Source organism: Ursus americanus, chromosome 30 (assembly GCF_024610735.1).
Source record: "Ursus americanus isolate L20-20 chromosome 30, mUrsAme1.1.p, whole genome shotgun sequence".
Taxonomy (NCBI): domain Eukaryota; kingdom Metazoa; phylum Chordata; class Mammalia; order Carnivora; family Ursidae; genus Ursus; species Ursus americanus.
In genome coordinates, this window is record NC_142156.1 from 10,793,817 (window position 1) to 10,807,218 (window position 13,402).

Consider the following 13,402-nt stretch of genomic DNA (forward strand, 5'->3'; position numbering starts at 1 on the left):
ACATTTAAGGGAGAAATAAGAGGAAAAAAAACCCCCTTAAAACTGTGTCTTATAAAATAGACACATTGGGTTCCCAGCGAAGCAGGTTTGGGAACCACTGTCTTACACTCCTACGTGAGTGATGGAGTAAAATGGAGAAAGACCTTGAATTTGGATAGATTTGAGGTCTGCGAGAAGAGGAAAATTAACCCCTTCCGCAGATCCCAAATGCCTTTCTCGAGGTCGATCTGCATTTCTTCTACTTTTTTCTCCCGCCTGCACCTGTGTGCCTAGGTGCGCCGTCCCGGCAGGGCTGGAGGGGCCGGGATAGTGGTTATGTGAGTGGAGCCCGGTTACACAAGCAGCAGGGAAAAAGGCCACCGTTAAGTGTGCAGTGATGACCTAGAGTGGTTCGGTGCACGGTGGTCACATATGCAGAGAGTATGCAACAGTCAAGAATGCTGGTTCCAGAAGCTGCCACACCTGCGTTTACATTCCTGCTCCACTGCCTCCTAGCTCAGCGACCTGAGTATCATTTTCATCATCTGGGAGATCGGAATAAAACATGATACCTGTGTCCTAAGTTTAGTCACAAGAAACGAGGACCTCACTCATGCAACGTGCCCTGGTCTGGCACGGAGCAAGGTTATGTAAATGTCCTTTCTATTATTATAATTATGCATAATAACACAACTACCATTTAGTCACTGATTCTATGCCAAGTGACTTTTATGATCACTTTTAACATAATCACCATTATGATGCTTTTTATCATGTCAGATAGTGGGTCTTCTTCAGAATTCAGGTTCTTAAATAGATAACCCTGTTCATGGGCATCAGAGATCTAGGAATCCTGTAATGGTACATGGAATTTGGGGAATATTCCTGGGGCATAGACACTTTGCCTGGGGGCGGCACTTCTAGCTTCCATGTAATTCTCAAATGGGTTTAGAACCTCTGCCTTAGGAAACTAAGAACTCTAGGACATAAGGAGAGAATCTGGCAGATCAGGGGTCGTCAGGCTAATCTTGGCCCTATCATGTATTGTCCTCAGTTTCCACATCTGTAAAATGGCTTTGACACCCTCTCATTCAACAGGAAGAGGCAGGGATTTTATCCGGGGCACACTGCCGGAAAGGACACTAAATTCATTTTCCACCTGTCACTGAGGGGGTAGGTACAAGCCCAGGGCAGCGACACAGCGGCAGGTTAGTTTGAGGAGTAGGAATAAAGCTTTCAACCAGCTGGTGAAGCCAGATTATAAAGATGGTGCTAACAAAGTTGATTCTCCAGAGGCCAGAGACAGATTAGGCTTTATATGTGCACAGTGCAAAATTGAGAAGAAGTCAGGGGATAGGTTGGTTTTTTCATTAGCATCAAAGTAAAATGTGGTAGGTGTTCATCCAGGATTTAAGATCAGAGGGATCCTAGTTCAAAACTTCACTCTGCCACTTACTGGCTGCCGTGTTTTGGGCAAGTCATGTTACCTCTCTGAGCCTCAGTAAAATGCCGTGTCTTCAGATACCAGCACAGTGCCTGTCACTAGTGGGTGCTCAAGCAATTCTGGTTGAATATCTGAATATAAGGAATGAACGCAAAGATCTGAATCTCAGGAGATAGATGTGGGCTGAAGTCATGACTTGGAAATCAGTGGCTCATAGAGTCGCTAAATAGGACAGGAACTAGCTCTATCATTTAAGGCAGGGGCAACAAATTGTGGCCCCCAGGCTGAATCTAGCCTGTCTCTTATTTTTATAAATAAAGTTTTATTGAAACACATCTATGCCCATTTGTTTACATATGGTCTGTGGCTGTTTCGGGGCTACAATGGTGGGATTGAGTAGTCGTGGCACAGACCACCTGGCCCTCACACCTAAAATATTTGCTATCTGGTACTCAACAGAAAAAGGAATTTGCTAACTTTTGATTGGATTTAAGGGTCTGAAAGAGGAAACTGCAAAAGAGAAGTGGGTGGCAAGAGTGGCCAGGAAGACAAACTTCATTTCTGCATCCTCAACTTGAACTTCCTCACTGGACCAAAGAGAGGGTGGGGGCAGCATCTCACCTGCGTGCTCCGGCAGGACTGAGCTCCCGGCAGGCCTTGTCTCTCTCCCAGCTGCTGGTGCCCAAGGCCTCGGTGGCCAGATGCTGGCTCAGCTTTTCCGAGGGTCCATCCTGAGCTGGAACCAGAGTGCTGCTCTGGGGTTCTGTCCTACGGGGGAACAAATAAGGAGACAGAAACTGTTAGGATATGACAGGGTTTTTTGTTTTGTTTTTTTAAGGGAGAGAGAGAGTCTGCACATGAGTGGAGGTGGGGAGGGGCAGAAGGAGAGGGAGAAAGAGAATCTTAACTCAGGGCTCAATCTCACTACCCTGAGATCGTGACCTGAGCTGAAATCAAGAGTCAGACGCTTAACCAACTGAGCCGTCCAAGTGCCCCAGGATGACAGATTCTTAGCGATCATCAATCATTCACACAGATCCTAATATTTCCCAACTTTCCTTGCAGTTAGGTTGGGACCACGAGAGATTATCTCTGGCCATGGGTCTCTGGGTGGGAGTGACATGTGTTGCTTCTGGCTTGAGGCAGTAAGGTCTGCGTGCCTTCTCCAGCTTCCTCCCTCTGCTGCAGTGGCCCTGCAGGCCACACACCCCGAAAGGTGAAGCGAGCGGGTGGAGGAGAGATGCCTGAGCCGTGTCAGACTTTGCATGTCAGAAACGAGCCTTAGTCAGGTGAAGCCACTGAAACTCTGGGGTTTATCTGTTACTGCGGCATCGCCTGGCCTCTCCTGACTGAACCGCAGGGAGAGGGGAACCAGTGTTGCGCTTCCTTGCTCAAAACATAAGTGTCTATGGAACGTAAGGAGTAGGACGATCGGTAGGGGAAGAAAGGGATAAAGAAGGGGGGGTGATCAGAAGGGGGAATGAAGCATGAGAGACATGGACTCTGAGAAACAAACTGAGGGCCTCAGAGGGGAGGGGGGGGGGAATGGGATAGACTGGTGGTGGGTAGTAAGGAGGGCACGTATTGCACGGTGCCCTGGGTGTTATGCGCAGGTAATGAATCATGGAACTTTACATCAGAAACCAGGGATGTACTGTATGGTGACTAACATAATAAAAAATATTATTATAAAAAAAAACCATAAGTGGACGCCAAAGCATGATAGAATTAGTTCCAACTCCCCTTTGCCTGTTCTGTCCCATTTCCCGTCCTTATCTTTGTAGGGAATGGATATCCCTGGATTCAAACACTATGTTCACTGTTTAGTAACAGAGGACTCAGTTTCTCTGTCTTGCAGTTTCCTTACAGATTAAGATAGGGAATAACATTAGTCCTTATATTGTTGAATTGTTTATGAAGACAAAATAAGATAACATAAAGCAAACAAAAAGGCCATTCTGTTTCCCTTTACTTCCTTGTGAACCAAACCTCCACTCTGGTGTCCTAGCAGGTACAAGGCCACCTAGTTGGGACACAATCCCCATGAAGGCTTGAAGTTCCCTCCTCTGCCTCTGAGAAGAGCCCCAGACAACTCTAGGAAATGACCTGAGCCCCACCTCCTCCTTTGAGTCCCGGAAAGGGGAGGGAAGTCGCCTAGGTACTCAGTCTTTAAAAACACCGCCACTCACACCTCCTGGCCCCCAACAAAGAGGAGTCCAGAGTTGGAGAGGCACAGGTGGATCTGGCACCATCCAGCACACTCCCCTCCCTCCCCTCCTCACCCTGCCTGCAGCGTCCAGATCAAGCACTGATCAAGGCCATTAGCATTTCTCTTGCACCAAGCACCTGCAGCCAGTGCATGGAGACTGGTTTTACGACTCAGGATGAATGCATCTGATAAGCCCCCTGCTCCTTAGGGCTGCCCAGAGAGCAGGCCAAACCCAGTCAATATTGAAGGAAGGGCAGCAAAACACATCCATCTCTGTCAGCTGCTTATCAGTGCATCTTTAGAAGCAGAGCTGATGAGGCTGCAAGCCCAGGAGGGACGGAGATTCTTGTCAGGGCTGTCCAGCCCTCCTCACTGCCAACTTTGGGTTTCCAGAACTCCAGGCTTCCCTACACCTCCCTGCCCTGCTTCTCCTACCATGAGGGTTCCATTCCCATGCCTCCAGTCTATTCATGTGGAATGCTGTCCTGGCTCTTCTCAAACGACTCCAAGCTTGCAATGTCTGCCCAGCCCCCAGCAAGGCTTGCCTCTTCCCGTGCCTGACCTGATCTAACCTGTGTCCGGGCCAGTTCCAAGTGTGGGGCTGCAGCAAATAAGAGGGAGGTGTCCTCTGGGATAATGGAGTTTACATTCTAGATGGGGGAGCAGGTATAAGCACATACACAAGTAATAATATGACTTATTGGATGGCAATAAATTATGGAGAGAATAAGCCAGTGTAATGGGAAGGGGTGACTGTTCTTTTATACAGAGTATCAGGACGGCCACTCTGGGGAAGTCATCAGATGGAGGCTTAAAGGATTAGGGACTAACCTTGCAGTTTGTGGTGGTTTTAAAATGTGTTCACAGATTCTTTGACAGCCCTGCCATCAAAAGAGGAAACATAATTTCCCTCCCCTTGAATACTGGCTGGGCTTAGTGATTCACTTTTAATGACTAGAAGGTAGTAGAAGTGATAACACGTGGCTTCCAAGACAAGGTCACAAAGGCAGCTTCTGCCTTGCTCCCTTTGGATTGATCACTCGAGGGAAGCTGTCACCATGGTGTGAGGACACAGGCAGCCCTGTGGAGAAGCCCTCGTGAAGAACAGCTGAGGCTTCCTGCCAACGGCCAGCACCCACCAGCCACGTGGCCACACCGCCTCGGCAGTGGATCCTCCAGCCCCAGTCAAGCCTCAGATGACACTGCAGCCCTGGCTGATGTCGGACCGCAGTCTCACGTGAGATGGTCAGCCAGAGTCGCCCAGCCGAATTCCCGACTTGCAGGAACTGTGAGACGTTGTTGGTTGCTGTTCTAAGCCACAAAGATTTGGACAGTAACCTGCGGCCTGGTAACATACCAATTCTACACGGGTTATCTGAGGGAAGTGGGAAATGTGCGCTAGGCAGAAGGAATGGCAGGTTCTTTATATAAAGGGTGGCAAGCAGGGCTGGAGTGAGGAGAGGAGAGACCAGAGATCGGGTCTTGTAGGTCATGAGACTCTGGCTGAGACGGGATGCCTTTTGAACAGGGGAGTGAAGTGGTCCGGCTTACATTTTATAAAGCTCCCTCCAGTCGCCCAAGACACTGGACAGAGGGAGGAGCAACAGACACGGGGAGACTAATGGGCAGCTGTCCAGGCTCTGATCAGTGGGTCAGCGATGAAGGTGAGGAGATGTGGTCAGGCTCTGAGATTTGAAAGCAGAACTCGCATCATTTGCTGCTGGTTAAACGTGGGACGGGAGAGAATAAGGGAAAGGGAGGGGTCAAGGACGACTCCAGGGCTTTGAGCCTGAGCCAACCGGCAGGACGGAGTCCCCACTGATGAGGGGGAGATGGTGATGTCGGGAGCAGACTTCTGGGGCAATGTAAGCCTGTTCTAGGAGGTGAAAGTCCCTTTGCTACTATGACTGCGAGCTCTAAGTATGCGCTATCGACGTCCAATGGTCTCTCGCACTAGACGATGAGCTCCCTGGCAGCGGGACCGCGTCTCACCTCCCCAGAGCCCGCCGCGTGGGAAACACTCAACACTTGCCCAGTGAATAAATGAGCCCATGCACTGGGTAAAGAGAACACACATTTGTTTCAAAAAGTTAGAAAGGGCTTGTGAGATGGCCTGCGCTAATCCCTTCATGTTCTAGCTGGTGGAGGTGAACCAGCCACTGCCTTGGTCAGCTCAGCTCAGCCAATGCATTTCCTGTTCTACCCCCTATTTCTCTTAGAAAAGTGATCTGGGAACTTATCAACGTATATGTGTCTTGCCCAGGAAGCGGGCCTTGAGTTGGACGCCCACAAGAATGGAATTTCAGACTCTGGGGCATTACAGAAAACCATTACACAAATCTGTATCAGACGCAAGGCCTCGAAAGGAAAATAAGAACTAAAACCAACAAACTGACGTGAGCAATTTGGCAGTGAACGAATCCATGATGAGTGAGCGCTGGCGTTGTGTGGACAGTCTCAGCGACTTCGCTAATGGCGGGAGTGGAGGCACGGGTTATCTGCAGTGCAGGGACAGGGGGAATGCTCCTGCCAGGCAACAGGGGACAGGGCGTAGGGTGAGGACGCCGCCTCATCCATCATGGCCAGTATCAGGGGTGGGAAAGTCCCGATGACGGTTTGAAGAGGAAGGTACCTGAGTTGTGCATTTATGACCTGACCTCCCTGACACGGGCAATGGCTCTCACCTTCTGTAGCACTGGCCGCTCCTTCCTTGCAGTAAGTACCCCAGCCAGGATCTTGCAGTAAAACAAACACACACCAGACAAAGCCAGAATTAATTCTTCTACCAGGCAGACACGGAGTTGTGAGGGCAGGAAGAAAGGAATTCCCCATAACATCACAGAACTTTTAAGATCCTTTTTCAAGATGTTCTGACACATTGCTTCTCTGCTTCCTTAAAACTGAAAGAGACTCAGGGACCATGTAGTCCCAGGTTTCCAAAACCTCGCACGCTGTCAGAGGTTACCAAGGAGCTGTAAAAATACGACTTTTCAGTCCCATCCCAGCCATAATAAATAAGAGTCTCAAAGGGGCGAAGCCAGAAATATGCATCTTAAAGAAACATTCCTGGTAATCTCGCTGGCTGCCTCCGGATTGAGAGGAAGTCCAAACCAATTACCAGAACAAAAAGGCTCTGCATGATCTGGCCTCTGCTGGCATTCTAGATCTCATCTGCTACCCTTCTCTCCTCCCTTCCTCGGCTCAAGCCACATGGCTTCCTCGCTGTCCCTCACATGCGACAGGGCCTTTGCTCAGAGCCTTTGCCCTTCTGTTCCCTCCACTTGGCATGCTGTTCCTGCAGTTCTTTGCATGGCCCCATCCTTCCTTTCATCCACATGTCACCTCCTCGGAGAGGTCCTCTCTGTCCCGCTATGTGATTTTGCCCCTCTGTTCACGGTCTCCAGCACAGCAGTCTTCTGTGCCTTCCTCCAGGACATTTGCCACTGTTTGAAATGACCATTTTTTATGTTTATTTGCTAAGCATTTGTCTCCCGGACTCGGACGTGAGCTTCATGAGAGTGGGAACTCGCCTCTTTTCCCACCACTGAATCCCCAGGGATATAGTGCCTGGCACAGTGTGCCTTTTGGCTCAATAAACATTTGTTGAATGAATGACTGGATGGATGGATGGATACGTGATGACTGACGGATCCTGCGTGGAACCACCGATCAGAGTCAACCTCTCCTATGTATAAAGAAGTACTGGTCCAAGGAGAGGGGCCCGTCTGAGGTCACCCAGCATTTCAGTGGACTCAGACCTCAGCCATGGTGCCCCCTCCCCCCCACGACACCCCCACCCCTCTCTTCCTTCCCTGCCTCCTGCTCTGCACCCTTGCAGGGCTTTTAAGAAAAAATCCGTGTTCTCTCTTTGCCGAGGAGTCCCGGCAGCTGCCTCGTTTTTACCACACGGCCCTTCGATGTTGCATAAAAAAAAAGCACTTAAAAGGAGGCGAGATCTTCAGGGGACAGCTAAAACAGTGAAGTCAAGGGCCGGCACACTCCACTTCACAGAGGGAGGGAGGGGGCCTTGTGTGCTGAATTCCTCAAGGCCTTCCAGCTCTGCTCCTGCTAATCAGTGACCTGGAGCTTAGATGCTGCTCTCCGTAGTCATGGCAACCAGCAGATTCCCAGCCTCTGATAAAAGTCAGGCCTGAACTTTCTACAAAACTCTCCAAGATGCCCGGCTCCCTAGCTGCTTCCCTGCTTCTCGCATCAAAGCACCCCGCTCCCAGCAAAGTGCTCATCCGGCCCTGAGTTGGGTACAGATCCTCCTTGTGCCCCAAGCACCAGATTAAGTTAAACACCAATTGGGGAATCAGAGACAAACAGTGCAGGAAGGGCCCCCAGTCCTGGATGTCCTCTGACAGAGTGGGGAAACTGAGGCCCCAAGAGGGGGACTTGGCCAAGGCCTCACGATGAGTGACTCATGTCAGAGCTGTGGCTGGAACCGTGGCCTTTTGTCCCTGAGTCCAGTGCTCTTTCCATGTGACCTGATCACAGCGGCAGGCGGTGTTTATCAAGCACTGGCTCTGCACCAGACACGGGGCCCATGCACCATCTCCGTTAAGCCTCCACAGAAAGCTGGGAACAGGCGTGGGCATCCCTACTGAGACCCGGGGATAGCGAAGCGGCAACAACACTAGCTCCCCTGCCTGTTTATAAGCATTAGCTGAAGAAAAAGGAGAGCAATCTGGAAAACGCTTTGATCATGTAAGGAGATGAGTGGGAGTATACGGTGAATCCTAGTAATTTCATTGCAAGACAGGGACTTGCTTTATGTGTTTGGAGAAGGGGCTGTATCTCGAGTTTGGCCTGAATGTTATATTCCACAAATAGGAATGGCATTTGGTCATTGGATTGGGGACACTTTTTGCCTCCGTCCCACTAACAGCTTCTCCTGGGTATAGAGCACTAATCCAGTGTCTCAACTGATGTTGACGACCCTCTGCACGGTACCCAGTTTAGTAAACTTCTCCCCGTTACGCAGAGGAAGGCACTGAGACCTGGAGAGGCAAAGGGTCTTGCTTTCCATCCAACGCTTATTACCCAGGTTCTTGTTCTGTACTTGTATTTAGGCCTGTGAATGATCTACCCTTGTCCCCGCACTTGGCTAGACACCTACCATCTACCTGTTTCAGGAGAGAGAGAGGGCCCATACCTTCGGCTCATGAGTCCACCAGAAAGCTCAACGCTTATCATGGGGCAGACCCAGCCCACAGACAAGATGGATCTGGCTGACTTGTGCCTTGGTTTCTGGGGCTTCAGTCCTGGCCTGAGGTCTTGGTACCAAGTCCTTTCCAAGGTTAATTCAGCCTGGTGAGGGGTCATCTGCAGGAGCTGTGACTCTCTGAGCTTTGCAGTCATGGCTAGGAAGAGTATCGGAGCTTGGGGGAAGACTGGGGATTCCCGAGAGCCACTCAGGGAGACATCACGGGAGTCAGTAATGCTTATCCTCGTAGGAACTGAATGAGAAATGAGAAGTCTTAAGAAGCTAGCATCTCCCTCATTATTTCATTCCTTTATGCAACAGCTGTTTGCTGAACACCTACCTAGCATCAGATTTCAAGGACTGTAAAGTAACTAAGACTTGCTTCTCCCCTCAGCCTGGAAGGGGAAGACAGATCCCTCAACTGGGAATGACAGTTCGGTACAGTAATCTCAGAGCGCCACGGAACCCCAGAGAGAGCACCTAGTCTAGCCTTGGGCACGTGGGCAGGTGGCCATGGAAGGTGTCCTAGAAGATGGATGCAAACTGGTCAGGAGACTGGAGTGCAAAGGACATGGCAGTGAACTTCGCATAACCCCAGAGGCGGCAGATGTGAGCCAGATGAGGCAGAGGGGTGGGAGGGCGGAAAGCAGGAGTGGAGACCGGTTTATTTCACTGAGCAAAATGCCCTTAAGGCCCATCCACGTTGTCACAAATGGCAGGATTTCCTTCTTTTTCGTGGCTGAATAGTATTCCGTCATGCAGCCATAACACATTCTCTTTTTTTTTTTTTAAAGATTTTATTTATTTATGTGACAGAGAGACAGCCAGCGAGAGAGAGAACACAGCAGGGGGAGTGGGAGAGGAAGAAGCAGGCTCATAGCGGAAGAGCCTGATGTGGGACTCGATCCCGGATCACCAGGATCATGCCCTGAGCCGAAGGCAGACGCTTTAACGACTGCGCTACCCAGGCGCCCCTGTAACACATTCTCTTTATCCCCTCACCCACTGATGGACACTGATGGTGCTTCCATGTCTTGGCTACTGTCGGTAACGCTACACTGGACATGGGGTGCAGGGAAAAAAGAAGCTTGAGACTGGGGAGGAGGACAGGGCCTGGGTCCTTCAGAGTCATGTGGGGGACAGACAGGTGCTTATCACACCTTCCTGTGCACGTGAATCCCCTGGGGATCTTGTTAGGCTGGGCCCTAACTGAGCAGGTCTGGGTTAGGGCCTGAGCTTCTGCCCTTCTAACCAATGCCCAGGGGCTGCTGTGGCTCCCAGAACCACACTTTGAATAACCAGACTGTAGATTTTACCAAGGATTGATTCGGACCCGACCGTGAGGGCTGGCCGACACACACAAGGCCAGCCCTCTAGCACATTCTCTCTTCCACAAGGATAACAACGGTTTCGTTCAGCTCTCCGGGCTGAGAGCGTGTGTGTGAGCATGTGTATGTGTGTGTGGTAAACACTCTTGTATATCACAAATTGTCCAGTTCCCAAGTTCAGGTCAAAAGACAAAGGAACCATATGGAGAAAAATCAGCTCAGCATTTCTTACCCAGCTCAGCCAAGCAGGTCAGGCCCCCAACATGCCTGGGTTGCGGACTCTCATCACTGAACACATCCACCCTCTGCCCTCCCATCAACCCTAAACTCAGCCAGTCGTTTCTCCCTCCTCAGGCTGGCCTTTCGATTGCCTGTTTGCCTAGGGAAAGAGGGCAAATGGCTGAGAGGGGGAATGCGTTTGATTCTTGGGACTGCCTGGCAGGCAGGCTGCCCCCAACTTGGGAAATGGCCGAGTTCCAAAATGCTGTGGTTTTCCACTTGAACGGGTTGCAAAGAGTAATTCGGTGATGTTGAGAAAGTGCACAGGTCCTGGGGTCCTACTGACCCGGGTTCAAGCCCTGATCCCGCCCAGCTGTGTCACCACAGGCAAGAATAACATCTCTGGCTCCAGCCCAGGGCACCCTCAGGACCTTTCTACCGGCTGGAATTGCAGATAGGGTTTAGATTTCTCCAAGAAGCGGGAGTGGCTGACTATATTTTCTTGCTGGGGGCGGGGGGGGGGCTGTGCTAGGTGAGTGCCTTTGGGCATCATTACAGCCACTGCTGGAGGTACAGGGCAAGCAAGATCTGCTGGGAACAGGACAGAAGCCTCCAGCCCAGGGTAGGAGGGGCCTTGTTTTGAGAGGCAAGAGAAGTAAAGACTGGTCCCAAGAAGGCCCGAGAAGTGCCACGAGGCACTTACTTACTCTTCATTCAGTCACTGATTCAACAAGTATTTACTAAGCACCTACTATGTGTAGGCCATGTTCTAGGCACCGGAGACACAACAGAGAACAAGGCAGAAACAACCCCTGTTTGGCGGAGCTTGCGTTCTACTGGGATGGGCAGAGGGAGGAGGAGCAGAAAATACATGCAATTAAGCGGTAAATACACAGGCTATTGGAAGGTGCATAGAGAAGAGAAATGGAGGATAAGGAAAACTGGGAATGCCACTGGGAGAGGGCTGGAATTTTCAGTGGGGTGATCAGAGGAGGCCTCCTTGAGAAGGTTAACATCTGAGCAAGACTTGAGGGTGCCGAGGAAGGGAGGCTCGTGCCTGCCTGGAAGAAGAGCATGACAGGCAGAGGGCACGGCCAATGCAAAGGCCCTGAGGTGGGAACATACTAGATGCCCTGTGGCTAGAGCTGAGTGAGTAGGCGGGACAAAGTTTGGGGGGTGGGGTATCAGAGAAGTAATGAGGGACCAGATCATGGACAGGCTAGTGGACCACTGCAAGAACTTGACTTTTTGGCTGAGTGAGAGGAGAAGCCAGTGGAGGGTTCCAAGAAGAAGAAAGATGAGATCTGACTTAGGCTTTAAAGGGTCTCTCCGGAGCCTTGCTGAGTGTAGTGGGCCAGGGAGCTGGGATAAATACAGGAAGACCAGCTGGGATTGTCGCAACAACCCATCTAAGAGAAGATGGTGGCTGGGGTCAGCGTTATCACTGCTGTAGTGGGGAGAATGGTTAGATTCTGGACACAGACTGAAGTTGGAACCAACCGAGTTTGCTCAGGGACTGGGTATATGGCAGGGTGAATGAAAGGGGTCAGGGTGACTCCAGGGCTTTGCTCTGAGCAGCTGAGAAGATGGAGCTGCTGGTTACGAAGCTGGGGATGGCTGTAGGGGAAGAAGGGTGTTAGGGATGCCAGTTAGACACCCATGTGGAAATGGCAGGTGACAGCTCAGGACCCAGGGCTGGAGTTCAAAGAAGACATTAGCGCTGGGGAAGTGCATTTGAGAGATGTTGGCATTTAGACGGCATTCAAGGCCGTGAGATTGGATCTTCTTGGGGGTAAGATGCAGCACCTCGCGAGAGTGAGGTGGGAAGCTGAGGAAGGAAGGCAGCTCCATGCCAGTGAGGTTCTGGAATGACAAGATGGCTCAGTAGGAGTGTCCCCACCTGGTGGACCGGCTCTTAAGATACACAGTTGACCGTTGAGCAACACGGGGTGGGGGCGCCGATCCCCATGCAGTTGGAAATTTATGTATCACTTTTGACTCCCCTAAAAGTTAACTACTAATACCCTGCTGCTGGCCAGTTGGCCTTACCAATAACATCAACAGTCGGTTAACACATATTTTGTACATTATATGTATTCTAGACTGTATTCTTACAACAAAGTAAGCTAGAGAAAAGAAAATAAGAGCATCATAAGGGGGCACCTGAGTAGCTCAGTGAGTTAAGCACCAGGGTCATGATCTCAGGGTCCTGGGATTGAGCCCCATGTCAGGCTCCCTGCTCAGTGGGAAGTCTGCTTCTCCCTCCTCCTCTGCCCTTCTCCCGCCCCTGCTCCTCCTCTCTCTCAAATAAATAAATGAAATCTTAAAAAAAAAAAAAAAAGAACATCATAAGGAAACTACATCTACAGGACTATGCTGTATTTATGGAAAAGAATCCAGATAGAAGGGGATCCTGTGTGGCTCACAGGTCAGCTGTGCTCAGAAGGCATCTGACTCCTCCCATTCATTCATTCCTCAGCTAGTCCTTAATTCTGTTGAGCGTCATCTTACTTCTGGGGGAGGGTCATACAAGATGCTCCAGACATGCTCCTTCCCCCCACGGAGGCCCTCCTCACAGTCCAGAGGAAGACGTGGGTCAGGTTCATGAGAAACTCTCAGGAGCCGAAGTGACCCAGGAGAGGGTGGGCACAGCATGGTGATCAGATTCATCAGACAGACTCTGCCCGGCCACTCACCAGCTGTGTGACCTTGGGCCAATCTCCTCACCTCTCTGGTCAAACACAAATCGCATGCACCACAGGGGGCCGTCATGAGAATAAAATGGCGCTTATGTGGTGCCACTTTAAATCCCAGCCACACTTTCCAGGGCAGGTCACATTGTTCTCCAGCCTCACTGCTGATTCTGATCCCCTTTCCCCAGACGGCCCAAGGCAAAGGATTCTGGGAAGGGGGAGGGCAGGGAGGTTGGCGTGCCCTTGAGTGTCTAAGGAGCTCCTCCCTACCCTGGGACCTCCCCCCCCCCCCCCCAGCTAAGTGGCTGCTTCAGAACCTAG

At 50.8% G+C, this 13,402-nt stretch overlaps 1 protein-coding gene across 1 annotated transcript in view; it reads right to left on the reverse strand.

The window, feature by feature from the left end:
* LOC123788314 (serine/arginine repetitive matrix protein 4-like) overlaps positions 1–13,402 on the reverse strand; it is a 175,196-nt gene that overhangs the window by 17,112 nt on the left and 144,682 nt on the right. Inside the window, exon 3 of the mRNA XM_045791622.2 lies at positions 2,045–2,191. Coding sequence (XP_045647578.2) covers positions 2,045–2,191 — 147 coding nt within the window. The remainder of the gene's footprint in view (positions 1–2,044; positions 2,192–13,402) is intronic.